The 22,432-nt window shown below is 45.1% G+C and overlaps 1 protein-coding gene across 2 annotated transcripts in view; it reads left to right on the top strand.

The window, feature by feature from the left end:
* Positions 1 to 22,432, top strand: part of FGD1 (FYVE, RhoGEF and PH domain containing 1) — a 42,407-nt gene that overhangs the window by 18,880 nt on the left and 1,095 nt on the right. Inside the window, exons 4-17 of one of the 2 annotated variants that reach the window (XM_081793375.1) lie at positions 68 to 506; positions 1,801 to 1,890; positions 2,586 to 2,734; positions 4,030 to 4,186; positions 4,292 to 4,430; positions 13,584 to 13,642; positions 13,779 to 13,925; positions 14,265 to 14,357; positions 14,521 to 14,600; positions 19,356 to 19,386; positions 19,893 to 19,994; positions 20,364 to 20,489; positions 20,667 to 20,828; positions 21,913 to 22,056. In XM_081793375.1, the coding sequence (XP_081649501.1) occupies positions 68 to 506; positions 1,801 to 1,890; positions 2,586 to 2,734; positions 4,030 to 4,186; positions 4,292 to 4,430; positions 13,584 to 13,642; positions 13,779 to 13,925; positions 14,265 to 14,357; positions 14,521 to 14,600; positions 19,356 to 19,386; positions 19,893 to 19,994; positions 20,364 to 20,489; positions 20,667 to 20,828; positions 21,913 to 22,056 (1,918 nt within the window). The remainder of the gene's footprint in view (positions 1 to 67; positions 507 to 1,800; positions 1,891 to 2,585; positions 2,735 to 4,029; positions 4,187 to 4,291; positions 4,431 to 13,583; positions 13,643 to 13,778; positions 13,926 to 14,264; positions 14,358 to 14,520; positions 14,601 to 19,355; positions 19,387 to 19,892; positions 19,995 to 20,363; positions 20,490 to 20,666; positions 20,829 to 21,912; positions 22,057 to 22,432) is intronic. The other variant, XM_081793376.1, reaches the window with a different exon arrangement.

Consider the following 22,432-nt stretch of genomic DNA (forward strand, 5'->3'; position numbering starts at 1 on the left):
AGCTTTAAGACAGGACTCTCAGCCAAGCTCATACCCTGCCTCCATGTGTGTCCACCACCCACCTCAGAGAGCCTGTGATTGTCGCCTCGGATAGGCCAGCCCCTGGCCCCAGCCCAGGTCCCACAGAGCCAGCCATGTTGCCACAGCCACTCCCACAGCCACCAGTGCCCCAGCTTCCTGAGAGCGAGGCCTCCCGCTGCCTGTTCCTGCTGGCTCCTGGGCCCCGGGATGGCGAGAAGGTGCCCAACCGGGACAGCGGCATTGACAGCATCAGCTCACCATCCAACAGTGAGGAGACCTGCTTCGTCAGTGATGACGGGCCCCCGAGCCATAGCCTGTGTCCTGGGCCCTCTGCCCTAGCCAGTGTCCCTGTTGCTTTGGCTGACCCCCACCGACCCGGCTCCCAGGAGGTTGATAGTGACCTGGAAGAGGAGGACGACGAGGAGGAGGATGAGAAGGACAGAGAAATCCCAGTGCCCCCAATGGAGAGACAGGAGTCTGTGGAGGTACTGACCCATGCTCACCGAATGGCAGGACTGTGTGGAAAAACCAGGAGCCTGGCTTTTACACTTGGTTCTTCCCCAGCTCATTATTTCTCAAAACAGCATTGTTTCCACTTAGAATGTTTGGCTTCCCTGGTTTCCTGGTACTAAATATCAGTAGCAAACCCATATTTCACCCCCCACTCCTTCACTGTAACTACCAACATGACCATGCACAGTTCCAAATGACTACCAAGAAAATTGTTCTACCTTTATCAGAGAACTACTAGCTGGACCTCAGTTTTTCCATCTTGAAAATGAGCATCCTGGTTGGGGATCCTTAAAGTCCTGTTCCAGCTGGAAAATCCTAAGACTCAGTAGCTATGTGACATTGGGCAAATCTCCACTCCCCTACCACAAGCCTCAGTTTCCTTATTTGTAAAATGGAAAGTCTCTCATATCCAGAGACTTCCTGGAAGCTGGCCTCCAGAGGGGCACAAGAGCTAGAGCCCCTCCTGTCCAAACGACCTGGGGCTGTGGCAATGAAGGCTCTTGGCAACAGGAAATTGTTTCTGTGCCCCCGCAGCCTAAGGCTGCTTTCAGAGGCATCCTTGCCCTTAAGTTAGGTTGTAGCCAGAACAACTTCTTCACCAGAAGCCAGCCCAAATGTAGGGCCTGAGGCCAGGGACTCAGCAAATATGTGTCCAATGAATTGGAAACTGGGCCAACAGGCAATGAGTTTTATACGTTCTGGTATTTTCATGTTTTCTTCACATTCCAGGGACTCAGCAAGCCTTTGCTGACAGTGAACTGAGTGAGTGAATAAATAACATGTATAGACTACTTAATTTGTGGTCTTCTATGTTTTACTTATATTAAATCATTAAATTATCTCAATTGCAAATGAACTTAAGTCCTATTACTATCAGTGTATGTAGATGAGAAGACTTAGATACTGAGCAGTTACACAACTTATGCAAGCTAATGAATGACAGAGGTAGGATCTGAACCCAGGAAGTCTGACTTCCTGGCCCACATAATTAACCACTGCACTATTCTAAATGGATAAAGAGAGCAGATGACTGGGTGCATGAGTGGCCGAGTGAGAGAGTGCATATCACCAGAATTGAGGAGTGGCCTTTATGGTACACTGGGGAGTCAGGGATGAAGTTGGGAGGTTATGGGTCTAGAGATGCAGGTTGGGATTATCCCAGGGTAGCACTGGGCTTAGAGTAGCATTTGAGCTCTTCAGAGAATTCTGAGGGTGAAGGTTAGGGCACAGGATGATAAATGAGTGGTTGCCTCTTCTCCTTTCCAGTTGACCGTGCAGCAGAAGGTGTTCCACATTGCCAATGAGCTCCTGCAAACTGAGAAGGCCTACGTTTCCAGGCTCCATCTCCTGGATCAGGTGAATGGCCCCTCAGGGATCCCAGGGCCCCAGGACCTGTTAGGTGGGTACCAAGGAGGAAGTAATAGGGCCTGAGCTCAACCCTACCATTACCAATCTAGAGTTGGTAAGACCCCTTTCTGACCTTGACCCCCACCCTGTCTCTGAAGTCGATTTTTATTATGACTCCAAGCTTAATCTTTTTACCAACCCTCATTGCTAACTTTGGGTGGGTACATCAGCCCTGACTGCAACTCTGACCTAGATCCTGAATTTACCCCAGCTGTAAACCAGACCCTGAACTTCATTCTAATTCTGGCCGTATTCCTGACCCCAAATCCACTAGTATCCCTAAGGGTAGGAACTTTTGCTTGCTTTACTCACTATGTTATCCCAGCCACTACAACAGTACCTGGCACACAGTAGGCATTCACAAATATATGTTAAATGAATGGATCTGACCCTGAACCTAAGTCTTGACTCTGCTCCTGACTTCTCATTGTCCCAGTGCCTACTTCCAGGTCCTAACCTTGACAACCGGAAATCCAACCCCACATATAAGCCTAGCTCCATTCCCTCTCTCCTCAGTCTCAAAACCAATGCAGATCCCAAAGCTCCACAGAGCTTCCCACAAACACTGCCCTCACCTACAAGCTGCCCCTTCCCCAGCCAAGCCTCAGGCCCAGCTGGTCTGAACACTCCTGCCTGCCCCACAGGTGTTCTGTGCCCGGCTACTGGAAGAAGCTCGGAACCGCAGTTCCTTCCCTGCTGATGTTGTCCATGGCATCTTCTCTAACATCTGCTCCATCTATTGCTTCCACCAGCAGTTCCTGCTGCCTGAGCTAGAGAAGCGCATGGAGGAATGGTGAGGGGCCCCAGATCTAGGCTGTCTGCCTTCCTTTCCTCCTGCCTGTCCTCTCCTCTTACCGCCTTTCACAAAGAGAATAAGACCAAAGTTCTTCCCTCTATGCCCTCCCAATCTAATATGAAACACAGACCAGGACTCAGAAAATTGTAACAGCACAGCCCTTAAGAGTATGAGGTTAGGAGCCACATTGCCTGGGTTCAAATTCCAGCTCTGCCACTTGCTAGCTCTGTGATATTAAGCAAGTTTCTTAAATTATTGTGGTTCAGTTTCCTCATCTATGTAATGAGGATAATAATAGCCTAACTTATAGGGTTGTTTTAAGGATTTAAATGAGTTGACACGTGTCGAGAACTTAGAACAGAATCCTGTATATAATAAGCGCTCAACATGAGCTGTTGTTTTTTTATCAGACCTAAGATAGAGCTGGGAATGGGAGGCTGTATGAATCCAGACAAATGGACCAAACCTAGTCTGGGGTTAGAGAAGGATTCAAGGAAGAGGTGATTCCTGAGCTGAGTCCTGAGAAAGAAGGGCAGAGTTTATAGGCAGTCTCCCAGCCACCAGGCTCTCCTCTTTCAATCCATCCTTTAGAGTCTACCTGCCATAATGGTCTTCCTGAACAATCAGAGCATGTTACTTCCTTTTAAAAATCATCTCCATGTTCCCCACACCCACAGGATAAAGTGTGTCCCCCTCACCAGACTGTACCATGGAGGGCTGGAAGGAAGCCAGTTCCTACATCTCCCCAACTGACTTTTACCCTTGAGGGATAGACCAGACCTGGTTCTTGTGTGTTCCCCAGGAGACTGTGACCAGTGAGGGCTAAGACCAGGTCCCTCAGCAGACTGTGACTCCTGAAGAGTATGACTAGGCCTGTTCACTTTGCCTCACTTATCAGATAGTGACCCTGTCAGGGCTTGGCTAAGTATGAGTCATTTGTGTTTTCAGAATCACCCAGCATAAGGCTGGGCACAGAATCAATAATAAGTGTATGAAGTGACCCTTGCAGTGAGGTCCAGGCAGGTATTCCAGAATATATTATTCCTGGTACTTGCAAAGGGCAGAGTTGAGGTAGGTGGTAGCCCTGGCCATTGTCTCAGGTCAAGCTGAGACTTTTGGCCTAACTGGCTTATAACATAAGCAGCAATTCCAGAGGAGCAGACTGGCTAAGAAGTAGATTTCCAGGAATGAGATGACAGTAGCTTGCCTGTGGCTAGAGAGACCTAGAACCCTGAGAGAATTCTGGGGAACAAGGATCAGCAGGACCATGTCAGCCCCTGCTTCCACCCCAGGGACCGCTACCCGCGCATCGGAGACATCCTACAGAAGCTGGCACCCTTCCTCAAGATGTATGGCGAGTATGTGAAGAACTTTGACCGGGCTGTGGAGCTGGTCAACACCTGGACAGAGCGCTCCACCCAGTTTAAAGTAATCATCCACGAGGTACAGGTAAGCAGTGAAGCTGGATAGGGCAGACTGGGGAGGAAAGGTCTGCAGGGACCCAGTGAGAGGTCTATTGCCAGGCCTGAGTCCCTCTGCTTCTGCCTGTCACAGAAGGAGGAAGCCTGTGGCAACCTGACATTGCAGCACCACATGCTGGAACCTGTGCAGCGCATTCCCCGCTATGAGCTGCTTCTCAAGGACTATCTGTTAAAGCTGCCCCATGGCTCCCCGGACAGCAAGGACGCCCAAAGTGAGTGCACACATCTGGGCCCTGCCCCCCACCCCATCCCCCAAAACTTAACTCACAGGGTCAGCCTTCCATTGCCACATAATTGAGATCCCAGAACAGGTTCTCCAAACTGAAAGGCCCACATGAGGCTCTGGAGTAAGGCTCTGGAGGATGAACCTCCAGGTCAAGATCTTTCCCTAAGTACCCAGACAGAACATTCAGGAGTCCCCCAGTCTAAAGTCCCCAACTGGAGCCCCAAAGTTTGAAAAGCATGCCCAGAATGATCCCCTAGAGAAAGCCATCTGTTTTCTAGGCCAAGACCCCAAGGCTGACCCCTAGACTCATGCTGAAATGAAGTTGTGCCAAGTCCAAAATGAAACTGAGTCTCAATCCCCACGGACTGAGCTGGCCAGGAGCCCAGACTGATCCCTCAAGCCAAGTCCTCTTTACTGAATCTCCACAGCTGAGCTCCCCACAAAGAGATTTGTCTCAGTAAGCCCCTGACTTTCCATCCTCTACATTTAGAGCTCCACTCTGTCACCAGCCACTACCTAGAATGAACCTCCCAAAAGAACCTCCCAAGTCTGATCAGAGCCCTACAGAATCACCTCTTCAGAACTGAGCACCCCAGACTGAACCCTGTATTTTCTACCTCCAAGATTTGGATCTCTAGGCTGAGATGCTCCCTCTTCAGACTGAGTCCTCACACACTGAACTACTAGAAAAGTATTTCATTCTGATTCCTCCAGTATGAGGCCCACCCCCCCAGGGTCATACCTCTAAGAGTGATCCCCAGAATCTCCCCAACTTTCTCTCCCCAGACTATTATTTCCTTTCTTTCCTTCATTAATGTAGCAGCTACTTACTGAACACCTTGGTTCTGTGCATGTCATGGGCACAGGGGATACAGAAGTGAACAAGACAGACAGCAAATAGACAATAAACATAAGTGACAAATAAACAAGAGGACATTAGAAGGTGCTACATGTAATTCAGAGATTAAGAGGGTGATATGATAGGGACTTTGGGGCTTACTTTAGATTGGGTGGCTTCTCTGAATAGAAGATATTTGAGTCATACCTGAATGACAAGAAGAAGGGAGCCATGTGTGGATTGTAGAGGAGCATATTCCAGGCAGAAGCAACAGCAGGTGCCGAGTTCCTAGGGGCAAGAGGGCAGTAGCTTGCATATGTCTGGACAAGCAAGAGGGCCAGTGTGACCTGAGCATGACAAGTGAGGGTAGAATGGTAGAAGTAGGGTTGGAGACTTTACAGGCCAGGATAAGGAGGTGGATTTTATTCTGAGTGTGGTGATTAGCCATGAGAAGATTTTGATCAGGATCACTTGGGAAGGAAGAGAGGGAGCTGAGAGACCAACAGAAAGCCTTTGTAATAATCTAAGTGAGAAAAGTGCTTGGATGAGGATAGTAACAGTGAAAGCAGTGAGAAATGGTTGGATTCAGGATGTTATATTTGGAAGCAGGACCAAAAGAACTAGGGTGTAATGAGTGTGAGGCTTGGGAGAAAGAGTCAAAAATTACTTGCAGATTTTTGGTTAGTGGTGATGGTTCTCGAGATGAGCTTAAGAGGTCGATTTTGGGCATGTTCAAAGTGAGCTGCCAGTTAGGCAGTTAGATGAGTCTCAAATCCCAGGAAGAGAGATTTGGATGTCACTGGCTCATAGACAGTGTGAGGTTGGCCACAATCACCAAGAGAGTGAATGTAAATGGTGAAGAAATGGGGGCCAAGGACAAAGCTGAGGGAGGTGGAATCAGCAAAGGACTTAAGAAGGAGCAACCCTAAAGGTAGGAGTAAAGTTAGGAAAGTGTGGGGTCCTGGAAACCCCAAGAGTCAGAAGCAGACAGTTTTGTCCACTGCTGTGTCTGCTTCCCAAACTGAGCCCCCTCCATCCCACCAGACAGGACATTTTGCTACCAAGCCTGGACCTCTAGAAAGAGCTAGAACCCTAGGAAGTTTGACAGCCAAATGCTACAAACATCTGCAGACTAAGTGCCTCAATCCTCTCCCCAAATGAGAGCCCCCATGAAGTGCCAGGAATGGGATACATAACCTGAACCTCTAGAAAAAGCCTTCTAGACTGATTCCCTGGGAGTAGTTCCATGGACTGACATCTCTAACCTGAGCTCTCAGGCTGAATCCAGTATGAGGTCCCAGTTATATAACCCCACCCTGGTTTCCCCAAACTAAGTTCTGGGCCTCCAGAGTGTTCTCCCCACCTTAAGCTCTGAGAGCGAGTTCCCAGTCAGAGCTCTCAACCTGAGATCCCACAGGGAGATTCCCCCTGTGGGAAGAACTTCCCAGTCTGATCTTCATGGGCCACCATTCTATAAACAGGTATTGCCAAACTTAGCACCCTATATTAATCCCCTATTTACTGTCCCTCAGACTGAGACACCCTATATTTATCCCCAATTTACTGTCCCTCTGTCCTGAGCCCAAAAGACGGAGTCTTTTGTCAGAGACTGATCCATGCCACAGACTAAGACCACCAAGCCCTCAGACTGGATTTCTACAGTTCCCCAGTGTGAACTCCAGAGGGAACCCCAAGCTTAATAGCTGCCCAGTCTCAGCTCTAAACAGAGACTCCAGATTGTGTTCTCCCTAACCCAAATCCCCAGACTGAAGACCCCTATTTTCTATCCCCTTCACTGAGCCCTTAGATTAATGCTAGATTTTCCCCAAAATTATGTGACCCATGCTCCAAGTCTGATATTCCCCAGTCTCAATTCCCAGACTGACTCCTCCCAGACAGCCCCCCATTTTCTACATCCCAGCCTTGGATTCACAGATTGAGATTCCCAGGCTGAGTCCTTCAGAATGAAGTCTCCAGACTGGGCCCCCTACTGAGACCCAAGAAGGACCCCTCACTGGCACACTGAGTCTCCACACTTTATAACCTTCCAGGGGGATCCCCAGAAGAAGCCTCCTGTCTCATTTCTCCACTCAGAGCCCATGAATTCTACAGAATCACATATCCACATTGAGCTTCCAGGACTGAGTTCTGAGACTCTATTTCCACACTGGATCCCTAGCATGACGTTTCCAAACTGAAATTCCCCAAATGAGCTCCCTGGACTGAACCCCCAAATGAGTTGCCAGTGTAATCTTCCTAAACTGGGCACCAGATAGACCTCTTTTTACCAACTATGTGTCTCTCGGCAAGCTGCTCAGTCTCAATTTTCTCATGTGTAGAAAGAGGATGATAATGATACCTCCCTCATAGAGTTGTTTTGAGGATAAATGAGATAATCCAGGTAAAGCTCTTAGCACAGTGCCTAGCACATGGCAAAGGCTCAATAAATGTTAGCAGTTTTTATTACTGAATGCCCTGGCTGATGCCTTCCTTACTGAATGCCCATAAAGTCAGCCCCAGATCGAGTTCACCTAACTTAGGTTCCTGTTTTGGACCAATTTCAACCCTATATGAGCCCCCAGAATGAACCTCAGCTTGAGCTTGCCCAACTGAGCTCCCCAAACTGAGCTCAAAGATGAATCCCCACACACACTGAAAGAACTTCCCAGTCCAGTTTTCTGCAGCCACTCAAAATGAAAATCTCTGAAAGCCAGTCTAAGATCTGCTCACTAAGCTACCTGGGCCAAGATCTTAAGCTAACCTCCTAACTTTTTACCCCTCAGACTAAAATCCCCAGGTAGAGCCCCAGAAAGTGCCTCAAGGTCTAAGCCCCAATGAATCATATCTCTGGTTCCCTAGACTGACTCCCCCACTTTCTGCTTCCCAGACTGAACTCTGGAACCTGGACCCTAGACTGGGTTTCTCAAACCAGGCCAACTGAAACTGCTGGCCTGGGCTGCCTACCCTGAGCCCAAGGCTGAACTCCAAACCCAGACTGCCAAAGCCCCACCATAGCTTCCAGACCAAGCCCCTACACTGAGCTCCCCAAACTGCACTCCCTAGACTTGGACCCCCCAAATGAAATCCTAGACTGACATCCCCACACTGAGCCCCCAGACAGAGCCTACACACACTGGACCCCTGGAAATGTCAGTTTGGACTCCATATAAGACATCTCCAGACTGAGTTCCTGATACCAAAGCCTCTAGTCTTAACCCAATGGCCTGCGCAGGTCTAAGCTTGTATGCCCACAGCTTGCCAGAGTCTTATTCTCCCTTCCCTGGGTACCTCCTACTTCTTCCACCCGACATGCTCCCTGCCCTGGGGTGGGGGAGATGCAGAATGTGTGGGAGAAAGGGCAGATGGCAGAGCAGCTCCAGCTCTGATGTCAACTCAGCTGCTTCCCAGGTAGACAACCTAAGGCCACCACCTCTTCTCTCTGTTTCTTCATTTTGGACAAACAGGGCACAATCACACCTATCTTACAGAGTTGTTGTGGGGATTGAAAGGAGCTAATTTATGCAAAGCATCTGTTGGGAAGGCCTGGAGAGAGTGGAAGGACTGGCCCCATCCTTAGAAGCTCCTAGTCTACTAAGGGATGAAGATTTGTAAATGCATTATGAATATGCAGTGTGACTAGTAGGACAGAAGGGAGCAAAGAGGAATGTGGGAACCCAGACAGGGTCCCATCCCAGCCTGGGAACTCAGAGCGGGTTTACTGGAGGAGGCAAGCTGAATCCAGAAGACTGAGTGGCAAGACAGGACATGTTTAAGGAGGTGCAAGTGGAGAAAGTTGGAGAGGTCAGCAGAAGTCAGATCTCCAGGGCTTTCAATGCCAGGCTAAATGGCTGGGTCTTCACCCTGCAAATATAGAGGAGCCATTGACAGATTTAAGCAGAAGAGTGACAGCAAGCTGTATGTCAAAAAGACCCTCTGGCAGCCAGGGTGGAAGAGGGGTTGGAGATGAGAGACTCCTGAAAGGCCTGACAAGGGCTACAGATCTTGAGCACCAAGACTTGGTCATGGAGGGAGAGCTTCCTAGAAAACCAAGACTTGGTTTGCCTCTTCAGATGCACGTGTACTCCTCCATCACAGGTATATTTTAGTGGGAAAATCCAGCACCATACAGACAAGAGTGGAGTGCAGTACAGCTATAGCAGGCCCTCAAGCACTAGTAGGATTCGTTACTGTATGGGGATGTGTAGGGACTTACTCCAAGTTTTTTTTTTCCTGATGATTCCTGGTCACTGTAGGAAATATGGAAATTATAGGAAAGACAAAAGAGGTAGGGAAAAAGATCACCTGTGATAAAAGCCCCCAGGGAATAAGCATGATGAACATTTTGAAATATATTCTTCCTGGTATTTTTTATACACATATATTTTGCAAAATCAAGATCACATAGTATATACAAGTTGTTATCCTTTTCTTAAAATATCCTGAGCATTTGACAAATTATAAGCATTATTTGTAAAGGTTGTTTAGTATTCCACTATATGAATGCACATTAATTTATTTAACTGAACCCCTACAGTTGGACATTTTTCTTTCTGGTTGACACTGTTGTAAAAATCACTGCAATGAAAGTGTATTTGTACATAGAACATGTATTTTTTATTGAATTTTTATTTTAATTCTAGTATAGTTAACATACAGTGTTATATTAATTTCAGGTGTACAATATAGTGATGCAGCAATTTTATACATCACTAAGTACTCATCAAAACAAGTGTACTCCTTAATCCCGATTACCTATATAACCCATCCCTCACCCTGAAGTAACCATCAGTTTGTTCTATATCATTAGAAGTCTGTTTCTTGATTTGTCTCTCTCTTATTTTTTCCCTCTGCTTATTTGTTTTGTTACTTAAATTCCACATATGAGTGAAATCATAGGATATTTGTCTTTCTCTGATTCACTTATTTCATTTAGTATTACACCCTCTACCTCCATCTATGTCATTGCAAATGGCAAGATTTCATTCTTTTTTATGGATGAATAATATTCCATTATATATAAATACTACATCTTTATCCATTCATTTATTATTGGACACTTAGGCCACCTTCATAATTTCGCTATTGTAAATAATGCTGCTATAAACATTGGCATGCATGTATCCCTTTGAATTGGTGTTTTTTATTTTTTGGGTAAGCACCTAGTAGTGCACTTACTGGATCATAGGGTAGTTCTATTTTTAACTTTTTGAGGAACCTCCATATTGTTTTCCACAATAGCTGCACCAGTTTGCATTTCCACCAACAGTGCACAAGGGTTATTTTTTCCCACCTCCTCACCAATTTCTTGTGTTTTGATTTTAGTCATTCTGGAAAAGTGTGAGGTGGTATCTCATTGTGGTTTTAATTTGCATTTCCTTGATGATCAGTGATTTGAGCATCTTTTCATATGTTTATTGGCCATCTTTATGTCTTCTTTGGAGAAATGTCTGTTCATGTCTTCTGCCCATTTTTGAATTAGATCATTTGGTTTTGAGGTATTGAGTTGTATCAGTTCTTTATATATTTTAGATACTAACCCTTTTACAAAGATGTAATTTGCAAATATCTTCTTTCATTCAGTAAATTGTATTTTCGTTTTGTTGATTGTTTCCTTTGCTGTGTAGAAGCTTTTTGTTTTGATGTAGTCCCAATAGTTTATTTTTGTTTTTGTTTCCCTTCCCTCAGGAGACATATCTAGTAAGAAGTTGCTATGGCCAATGTCAGAGAAATTACTTCCTATGCTCTCTTCCAGGATTTTTACGGTTTCAGGTCTCCCATTAAGTCTTTACTCCATTTTGAACTTATTCTTGTGTATGGTGTAAGAAAATTGTCCAGTTTCATTCTTTTTCATGTGGCTGTTCAGTTTTCCCAACACCATTTGTTGAAGAGACTGTCTTTTTTCCGATTGCATATTCTTTCCTACTTTGGTCAAAGATTAACTGACCATTTAATTGTGGATTTATTTTGGGTTTTCTATTCTGTTCCATTGATCTATGTGTCTATTTTTGTGCCAGTACCATATTGTTTTGATTACTACAGGTTGGTCATATAATTTGAAGTCTGGAATTGTGATACCTCCATTTTGTTTTTCTTTTTCAAGATTGCTTTAGCTATTTGGGGTCTTTTGTGGTGCCATACATATTTAGAATTGTTTGTTCTAACTCTGTGAGAAATGCTGGTGGTATTTTGATAGGGATTGCATTAAATGTACAGATTGCTTTGGGTAGTATAGCCATTTAAACAATATTTGTTCTTCCAATTCATGAGCATGGAATGTCTTTCCATTTATTTGTGTTGTGTTCACTTTCTTTCATCAGTGTATAAAATACTATAAAAGTTTTCAGAGTACAGGTCTTTCACTTCTTTGGTTAAGTTTATTCTTAGGTACTTTATTTATTATTTTTGGTGCAATTGTAAATGGAATTGTTTTCTTAATTTCTCTTTCTGCTTCTTCATTATTAGTATATAGAAATGCAACAGATTTCTATACATTGATTTTGTATCCTGTGGCTTTATTGATTTGTCAGTTCTAGTACTTTTTTGGTGGAGTCTTTAGCATTTTCTAGATGTAGTATCATGTTATCTGCAAATGGTGAAAAGTTTATTGCTTCCTTACCAATTTGGATGCCTTTTATTTCTTTCTGTTGTATGATTGGTGTGGCTAGGACTTCCAGTACTATGTTGAGTAGAAGTGAAGAGAGTGGGCATCCTTGTCTTGTTCCTGACCTTAGGGGAAACACTCTCAGTTTTTCCTTATGGAGTATGATGTTTGCTGTGGGTTTTTCACAGCTGGTCTTCATTATGTTGAGTAATGTTCCCTCTAAACCTACTTTGTTGAGGGTTTTTATCAAGAATGAATATTGGGGGCACCTGGGTGGCTCAGTCAATTAAACGTCTAATCTCGGCTCAGGGCATGATCTCACGGTTTGTGAGTTCGAGCCCCACGTTGGGCTCTGTGCTGACAGCCCAGAGCCTGGTGCCTGCTTCAGATTCTGTATCTCCCTCTCTCTTCCCCTCCGCCACTCGAGCGTGCACACCCTCTCTCAAAAATAAACATTAAATTTTTTTTAAAAGAATGGATGTTGTACTTTGTCAAATGTTTTTCTTCTGCATCTATTGAAGTGATCAGATGTTTTTTGTCCTGTTTCCTGTTACTGTAATGTACCACGTTGATTGATTTGCGAATATTGATCCACCCTTGCATCCCAGGAATAAATCCACTTGACTGTGGTGAATGATTCTTTTAACGTATTTTTTTATTAATTTTGCTAGTATTTTGTTGAGGAGTTTTGCATCTATGTTCAACAGAGACATTGGCCTGTAGTTCTGTTTTTTTGTGGTGTCTTTATCTGGTTTTGGTACCAGGGTAATGCTGGCCTCATAGAATGAATTTGTAAGTTTTCCTTCCTCTTCAATTTTTTTGGAATAGTTTAAGAATAGATATTAGCTCTTCTTTAAATGTTTGGTAGAATTCGCCTATGAAGCCATTCTGGTCCTGCACTTTTGTTTGTTGGGAGCTTTTTGATTACCAATTCAATTTCCTTGCTAATAATCAGTCTGTTCATATCTTCTATATCTTCCCCCTTCATTTTTGGTAAGTTATACGTTTCTGGGAATTTATCCATTTCTTCTAGGTTGTCCAAATTGTTGACATATAGTTTTTCATTATATTCTCTTATAATTGTTTTTATTTCTGTGGTGTTGGTTGTTATTTCTCCTCTCTCATTTGTGATTTTGTTTATTTGAGTCCTTTCCCCCTTCTTTTTGAGGAGTCTGGCTAGGGGTTTATCAGTTTTGTTGATTAGAATGTGTATTTTCTTGGTAGAGATTCCTATAATCTGAATTATTGAGACAAAGAGTAGGCTCATCACTTTCTTTCTTTATATGACTTTTTCCTGGTTATAAAAGTAATACATGTTCTTTGTCAAAAATATGGAAAAACAGAAAAATCTAAAGAACACAATAAAACCACCCATAGTCCCACCATCCAGAGACAATTTGTTTAACATGGATATGTTTCTTTCCAGTTACATATGTAATTATTATTGTTGTTATTTTTAATGGCAAAAATAATCCTGTTAAGCTTTCATTTTATTCACTGCCAGTTATTCCATGCACTGTGATTCTGCTATTGTGGCATTTTCTGATTTTAAGTGATGTTGCTATAGACCTCTTTGAGGCTGGTGCTTTCTGGGATGGGAAGGATGTGGTCAGGCCAGGAGGAGGTGTTCAGGGAGCAAAGAAACCCCCAAGAGCCTCTTCTCTGCTAGTCTCCCATTTGACCTCCCACTCTGCCCACAGAATCTCTGGAGCTGATAGCCACAGCAGCAGAGCACTCTAACGCTGCCATCCGCAAAATGGTGAGTGGTCCTTCTAGCCCCTGTCCTTCCTTGGCCACCCACCTGTGGTGTCTCTGTCTGGGGGACTTGTGACTTCTGGACATGTAAGGGAAGGCCAGCACTCCAACCGTGCCTTTTGCTTACTGTCTCCTGCCAGGAGCGAATGCACAAGCTGCTGAAGGTATATGAGCTGCTAGGGGGTGAGGAAGACATTGTCAGCCCCACCAAAGAGCTCATAAAAGAAGGCCATATCCTTAAGCTGTCAGCAAAGAATGGGACCACTCAAGACCGATACCTCATATTAGTAAGTGCCAGGTGTGGGCTTGCACACATTGACTTGGTACTCACTCAAGTCTGTACCTCCTGGAGCCATTCTGTCCTCTATTTTTCATTGTATCTTCACTTTTTACAGGTGATGTAACTAAGACTTACAAGTGACTAGCCCAAGGTCACCCAACTAGGAAGTGACTCCCATGCCTAGGCTCTTTCCTTGTGACCCTTGTGCCCAATCTGGGCTGTGCTTTCTCCATCTATTGCCTTGAGTCCCCAGCAATAAAGCTCCAGGAGTCCTATAAGGGTAGGGAGCTGGGCCACACCTCTCCTGGGTCCTCCACACTTACATCCCAAAACTTTTCCTTCCTAGTTCAACGACCGCCTCCTTTACTGCGTGCCCAGGCTGCGGCTCCTTGGCCAGAAGTTTAGCGTGCGGGCACGCATTGATGTAGATGGCATGGAGGTGAGCACCAGGAGGTGGGAGATGGTGACCTGGAGTGGGGCCTTGGTGCTGGGAGGAATAAAGTCATTCTGACTTTGACCCTGAGTCTTTGTGTGCGTGTGTGCAGAGGGTAAGGGCCCTGTGGAGCTTAGTACTCACAAAGCCTCTTTCTCCCTCCATTCAGCTAAAGGAAAGCTCCAACCTCAATCTGCCTCGGACCTTCCTGGTGTCAGGAAAGCAGCGCTCCCTGGAGCTCCAGGCTAGGTACTTGCCCTTACCTATACCTTCCCTCCAGCCCCCTCTTTCCCTTCAGATATGAAGCAATCTACCCTAATGCCAGGCTACCCACCTCCCAACTCCAACCAAGGAAGAGACTATTTCAGAGGAAGGATGGGCACCTTTCCCCAAAGATGCAGGCTTGCTCTTCTGGTGGGTTTTGTTAGAGGAGAGGGAACAATGAGATATTAATCCAAATAGGAATAATAACAACACAGTTTATTATAGATTCAGATATTTAAGAGAAATAACAACCAAATGCAATGCTTGGTCCATGGTAGGAGCCTAATTTGAGAAAAATCCTAAAAGACATTTGCAAGACAATAGGGAAAATCTAAATGTAAACTGAACAATAGCTGTTGAGTAATTATTACTTTTTCAGGTGTGATAATGGTATAGTGGTTATATAGGAGAATGGCCTTGATTTTTGGTGATGCATGCTGAGGATTTAGTATCATGATATCTATAATTTATTTTTATATGATTTATCAACCCCAAATACATACATATATGTATATACACACATATACACATACATATATAACTATATGTAAATATATATATATGAAGTAAATATAGCAGATTTTCTAAATTTGCATTTATATAGTAGGCATACATTTAGTGAACTTGTGCTATCCTGTCTTTTTTGTATGCTTGAAATTTTCTAAAATAAAACTTTTTAAAATAACATTTAAAAATAATGGCCAGCCATTTAACAAAGGGGATTTCATATCCATCCTCTACTTGATTATAATAATAGCTCACATTTAGTGAAGACTTGCTCTTATGCTATGCAGTGTTTTAATTTTAACTTAGACAATTTATGTTTAAATTGACTAGCTGAATCCTTAAAACAACCCTTGAAGTAGCTACTGTTGCCATCAACCCCATTTCACAGATGAGCAAACCCAGGCACAGAAGAGTTATGTACCTTTCCCAAGATCTCATAGCTACAAAGGAACAGAGCTGGAAATAGAGTGAGTTCATGCTGTCTTCTGAGGGCCCAAGTGATAGACTATCGAGGTCAAGGTCAGGGCCAGAGAATGGATGCATATGGATAGAAGACCTGTTTCTGACAGGCTGCAAGGAAGTGAGAAATGAGAGTCAGAACCCTCATTGCTGGGACTGCATGGAGTCAGGAAAGAGAGATGAATATGGCTAGAGGGCATCCTCCTAGAAGATGAGACATGGGTGTTGGCTTTGAAGCTCTGGGAGACTGAGAGAGCATCCAGAAGCCTGAGGCCAGGAAGCTGGCCAATCATTGGTAGGAACTAAGCCAATCATTGGTACAACCAGCAGTGGGCTCAGCATAGCCTGAGTGACAAGCCACATGACTCAGACATGTCTTCTGCTGGGAGGTTGGGAGGGAGGTTGCTGCAGAGATGCTGGGGCCAGAAAGGAGCACTAAGCAGTGTAGGGTTTCCTAGGTGGCAAAAGACAGGCATGGAGGGTTTGCTTTGTAATTGCTTGTACTACCCCTAAAGAATTTTTTTTTTTTTAATGAGGGACGCTTGGATGGCTCAGTCAGTTAAACGTCTCTTGGTTTTAGCTGAGGTCATGAACTCAGTTTCGTGAGTTCGATCCCCACATTGGGCTCTGTGCTGGCAGTGAGAGAGCATCCAGAAGCCTGAGGCCAGGAAGCTGGCCAATCATTGGTAGGAACTAAGCCAATCATTGGTACAACCAGCAGTGGGCTCAGCATAGCCTGAGTGACAAGCCACATGACTCAGACATGTCTTCTGCTGGGAGGTTGGGAGGGAGGTTGCTGCAGAGATGCTGGGGCCAGAAAGGAGCACTAAGCAGTGTAGGGTTTCCTAGGTGGCAAAAGACAGGCATGGAGGGTTTGCTTTGTAATTGCTTGTACTACCCCTAAAGAATTTTTTTTTTTTTTAATGAGGGACGCTTGGATGGCTCAGTCAGTTAAACGTCTCTTGGTTTTAGCTGAGGTCATGAACTCAGTTTCGTGAGTTCGATCCCCACATTGGGCTCTGTGCTGGCAGTGTGGAGCCTGCTTGGGATTCTCTCTCTGCCCCTCCCCAGCTTGCATTCTCTATCTCTCTCAAAATAAAAAAATGAACTTAAAAAAATTTTTAATGAAAATTTCAAATATCCAGAAAAGTAGAAATACAACAAACACCCATATGCCTAGCATTTAGACAACTGGTGCTCAACCATGAAAACACAGGAATCAGCTGGGGAGCTTTTAAAAAATACTGATGCCTGAGGGGTGGTTTGCTGACTTAATAAAGCATGTGACTCTTGATCTTGGGGTTATAGATTTGACCCTCACATTGGATGTAGAGATTACTTAAAAATAACATCTTAAAAAAAATACTGATGTCTGACACCCACCCTCAAGTCTGATTTAATTTGTCTGGGGTGTAGCCCCTGAACATGAGAAGTTTTAAAAGCTCCCTTGATGGTTTAATGAGTGCACCTGGGTTTGGAACCACTGACTTAAGAGTCAACAACTATTGACATTTTGCCATATAAATCCTTTGCTGAACCATTTTAAAGTAAATTACTGACATGATATACTTCACCACTGGCCTTTCCTCTATTTCCATGTATGTGTATGTGTACACACAGAAACACACAATGCTTTCTTTCTATATTTTATTATGAAAATATTCCAAAATACAGAAAAGTTTAAAGAATTATACAGTGAACAACTGTAAACCCACCATATAGATTCTACAAGTGTTAACACTGTGCTACATATATTTTTTTTTTTTTCAACGTTTTTTTATTTATTTGTGGGACAGAGAGAGACAGAGCATGAACGGGGGAGGGACAGAGAGAGAGGGAGACACAGAATTGGAAACAGGCTCCAGGCTCTGAGCCATCAGCCCAGAGCCTGACGCGGGGCTCGAACTCACGGACCGTGAGATCGTGACCTGGCTGAAGTCGGACGCTTAACCGACTGCGCCACCCAGGCGCCCCTGTGCTACATATATTTTATCATTAATCTATCCTCTTTATTTTTAATTTTTTAAGCTTTATTTATTTTTGAGAGAGAGAGACAGAGTATGAACGGGGGAGGAACAGAGAGAGAGAGACACACACACAGAATCCGAAGCAGGCTCCAGGCTCTGAGCTGTCAGCACAGAGCCTGACACGGGGCTCGAACCCATGAACTGCAAGATCATGACCTGAGCCAAAGTCAGATGCTTAACCCACTGAGCCACCCAGGCGCCCCACTAATCTATCCTGTTATCCATCCACCAATCCATCTGATTTTTTTTACATGCATTTCAAATGAAGTTACAGACATCACTACACCTCACCCCTGAAGACTTTGGTGTGCATATTATTTTTTTTAATGTTTATTTTTGAGAGAGAGATAGAGCATGAGCGGGTGGGGAGGAAGGGTTGCAGAGAGAGGGAGAGACAGAATCCAAAGCAGGGTCCAGGCTCTGAGCTATCAGCACAGAGCCCTACATGGGGCTCGAACTCACGAACTGTGAGATCATGACCTGAACTGAAGTTGGACACTTAACTGACTGAGCCACCCAGGCCCGCCTGGCATGCATATTATTAACTAGAGTTCAGTATTTGTTTAATGTCCTTTCCTTCTCTTGAGGACAGATTTTCATACAGTGAAATGCACAGGTCTTAAATGCATGCCATCAGTGTGTTGTAACAAATGTAAACACTCATGTCATGTTTTTAAATAAACATGGAATGCTATGTGTATTTTATATATGTTGTTTTCACTGAACATATTATAAACAGCTTTCTACACCACTTATGTTGTCTGACAGTAATGATGTACCATCATTTATTTTATCTGATCCCCTGTTGTTGGACACTTAGGCTGCTTCCAATTTCTCACAATAAATAGCATTGCAATGGACATTCTTGTAGCTAAATATTAACTCATATCCTTAATTTTTCATGAAGTGGTTTTAAAGATGTAGCCAGACTTTCATATTAGAAAAGTACTTTTGATGTCTGGAGTGTACATGTGGAAGGGGATTAGAAGACACCAGGCAGGACACAGCCAAGAAACCAGGTCCTATGCCTAGTGAGCAGTTTATGGGACTGCACCACAGCAGCAGCCTTGGAGACTATAGGACAGACAGGAAAAGTAGGAATGGAAGGTGAAAGAAAGGGGTAACTCACACTGATTGAGGACCAAGGATTGTGCTGGGCACTTTACATGTCACCTCAGTTACTGCTGAGAACCCAGACTGATAATTATCTCCACATAAAATGGAAAAGAAAATGGATTAAAGAAAAACAACTTGCCTTCCTTTCTCACACTTGTCATTCCAGCAACAGGGAGCTATTTATGCTTTCTTATATGTTCCATACTGTTACACACACCTCACCCTTAATCCTCTACCTGAGGCCCAGCACCTCCTTGAAGAAACCTTCCTTAACAGCCCCCACCCAAATTGCAGGCTGGGGCAGGTCTCTTCTTCTGGGCTTCTCAGCCCTATTTTCACTCTGTCACAGTACTGATCCCCCTGTACCGTCCCTATCTCCCCTCCTAGACCATGAGCTCCTTGAGGGTATGGTCCTCTCTAAGCCCCAGGTTCCTAGCACAGAGTCTGGAAAGTATTAGTAACTGTTGAACAAATAAACTCAGGCTACATGACTCGCCTAAGGTCACACAAAAAGTTAAGGACCAGAGGTTCAAACCCAGGTCTGCCTGATTCCAAAATAACTTGCTTGTTACCACTCCAGTTGGTTTTGGTTGGCCTGCCTAACCCAGCATTTTTCTTTTCTCCCCCCAAGGACTGAGGAGGAGAAGAAAGACTGGGTCCAGGTAACATCCAAGAAAGCTTTGTGGTAGGGGGCTGGAGGAATATTAATAGGTCTCCTTGGGGTTGGTGGATTCTCCCCTAAAACTCATGTCAGACCAGAATGGGCCTAGACACCTGCTTTCCAACAAATTTTACCATCCCAGTTTTACAGATAGGCAAACTGAAATCCAAAGGTTAAATGTAAACTCACAAATTCTTCCTTTAGAAGGCTGGCTCCACTGAGGGTATAACCCCAAGGAGTTAAGCCCTGTAAAATCTTAAGCCAAGACAGTGGCCGGGAAGACCTTCTGAGGTTTCTCAACCACTGATCGCCTCCCCCATTTCATAAATATAAGAACAGAAACTTGGATTTGGGTTGAGGCTTGCTCAAGATCACGTGCCTAGCAAGGGGTAGAGGTAGACCTAGAAGCCAACTTTTCTGATTCCAGGCTGTCATAGGAAGGTGAGGGTGGAAATGCGTGGGTTGTGAGGTGACCTGACCTCTTATTTTTTACAACCTCCTTCACAGGCCATCAACTCTACTCTTTTGAAGCATGAACAGACGCTGGAGACCTTCAAACTGTTGAACTCAACAAACAGGGAAGATGAAGACACACCCCCTAACTCTCCAGTAAGAGTCCCCACCCGTTCCCCTGCACTGGGACCCCTTCCAGGCCTCCAAGTTCCCACTTTATCTTGAAATGATCCTCGCCCCTTCCCAGAGAGTAAAGACCAGAGAGGCAGTACATGACCTCGGAAGTACAATCTTCTGTTGGTATGGCCACAGAGAAATCGATGGGAAAACCTAGGCCCAGAAAGTAAAAATGACTTGGCTTCAGTAACACAGTGAGGTAGGGGCAAAGCAAGGATTCATAGGCAGGTCTTCTGAATGTATCTGCTGCCTCCAATGATGCTCCAAGCCTTGGGGCAGTGGGCAGGGGCTGGCTGGACTGGGCTGGGGAGTAGTCGTCTCTGACCTGGGACCTGGCCCTCTCTCCAGAACGTGGATCTTGGGAAGCGGGCACCTACACCCATCCGGGAAAAGGAAGTCACCATGTGCATGCGCTGCCAGGAGCCCTTCAATTCCATCACCAAACGCAGGCACCACTGCAAGGCCTGCGGGCATGTGAGTTTTGGCAGACAGGGGTAGAGCTAGGGAGGGGACAGGCTGACAGTCCAAAGGCCCACTTCTGAGTGGGTTACCTTCCAAGTTAGGGGAGGCCATGAGTCCACTGTGGGAGTTGGTACACTGAAGGGAAAGACCTGCGGGAACCAGGCTGTTTTTGCCCACTTGCCACCCCAGGTGGTTTGTGGGAAGTGCTCCGAGTTCCGGGCCCGTCTCATCTATGACAACAACCGCTCCAACCGTGTGTGCACTGACTGCTATGTGGCCTTGCATGGGGTTCCTGGGAGCAGCCCAGCCTGCAGCCAGCATACACCCCAGCGCCGGAGGTCCATCCTGGAGGTAAGAGCCAGGTCCCTGACTAACACCCCCACACTGGACCACATGGGCTCCAGTCACCCACCCAGTGTGACTGATGCCTGGGCATCTCTGAAATGCCAGGGTGCCTTGTGCATCCACTAAGCAAGTGACACAGGCTTGGAGTAAAATGAGTGCAAGAATGAGTGAAAAACTAATTTTTATTTAAGTGCTTTAAATATTTAATCCTCACAGCAACCAATCTATCCATGCTATTACTGTCCCTGTGTTGCAAATGAGGAAACCAAGGCCCAGGGAGTTATTTGCCCAAGTTACACAGCCAGTGAGTGGCAGAGCTAGGATGGTTTTTCAATGAACAAATTACCTTTTCTTATTATAAAGTAGAATATGTGCACTGAAGAAAATTAGACAATATAAACAAAATAATAAAAACACCATATTCCTTCTACCCACTGGATTACCATTGTTAATAGTTATGCTGTAGCATGCACATACACACATTTTTGGTTTTGTTTTTTAACCAAATTGAGGTATTTAACACTTAAAGAATGCTTACTCTATGCTAGGCACTATTCCAAGCACTTTGCATTAACTCACTTAATCCTTACAACATGCCTATATGCTCTCCTTCCAAGTCGATACATTTTCATCTAGAGCTGGGATCCTGAGCCAGACTGCCTTACCCAGCTCCCCAGTCCCCTTCACCACAATGCTAAGTTGCCTCTTGTTAAATGTGAGGAATGAATGTATGATGAACGATGAAAAAAAAAGGTGAGGTGAAAATGCGTAAATTACTTGAGAAATAAATGAACCGATGGAAGAAGGAATGCCTGACTGGCATTTAGGTGCCCCTGCTGAGAGTTGTACACCCCTCCCTCCCTCCCTCCCACCAACTGTTAAGAGGCAGCAGCCATGGTGGGAGTTCAGCAGACAAGGCCTGGCTTTCCATCTCGATTCTAACTCACTGGGGGTGGGGGGCACTGGGCAAAACACTCCTGCCATCTGAGCTTCAGCTTTATCAGTCCCTATGCTGAGGGGGTGTCAAAGCCATGAGGAGCCAGTCCAGGCCTTCTATCAACACTGATGTCCCCCATGTCTCTGGCCACAGAAACAGGCCTCAGTGGCTGCGGAGAACAGCGTCATCTGCAGCTTCCTACACTACATGGAGAAAGGTGGGAAAGGCTGGCACAAGGCATGGTTCGTGGTCCCTGAGAACGAACCCTTGGTGCTGTACATCTATGGAGCCCCTCAGGTGTGCATCCTATTCCTTCAGGTCCTTTCAGCCACCTGGCAAAACCAGGATGCTTCTCTTCCCCTTCAGTCCTTGACCTCTCCTTGGCCTTGGGGGATTGGGTGAGCCTAAGGGAAAATCAGAACCCCTACCCTTGTGAGAAAAAGACCAACTAGAGACAAGGAGCGATTGTGGGCCAACATGTGTAGGGAAAAGTGGGGTGAGTGGCGAGGCTAGCTTCCTAGAGGAAGTCAGAGTGGAGGCTAAACACTTCTAGGTCCAGTTTGGAATGGGGAAGAACATGCAGATGGAGGCAATAGTCTAGATGAAGGCCTGCAAACATTATCTGGTATATGCTAAAGAGACTAGCCCAACTGGTTTTGGTTGTGGGAGGAAA

Source organism: Panthera onca, chromosome X, assembly GCF_046562875.1.
Source record: "Panthera onca isolate mPanOnc1 chromosome X, mPanOnc1 haplotype 2, whole genome shotgun sequence".
Lineage (NCBI taxonomy): Eukaryota > Metazoa > Chordata > Mammalia > Carnivora > Felidae > Panthera > Panthera onca.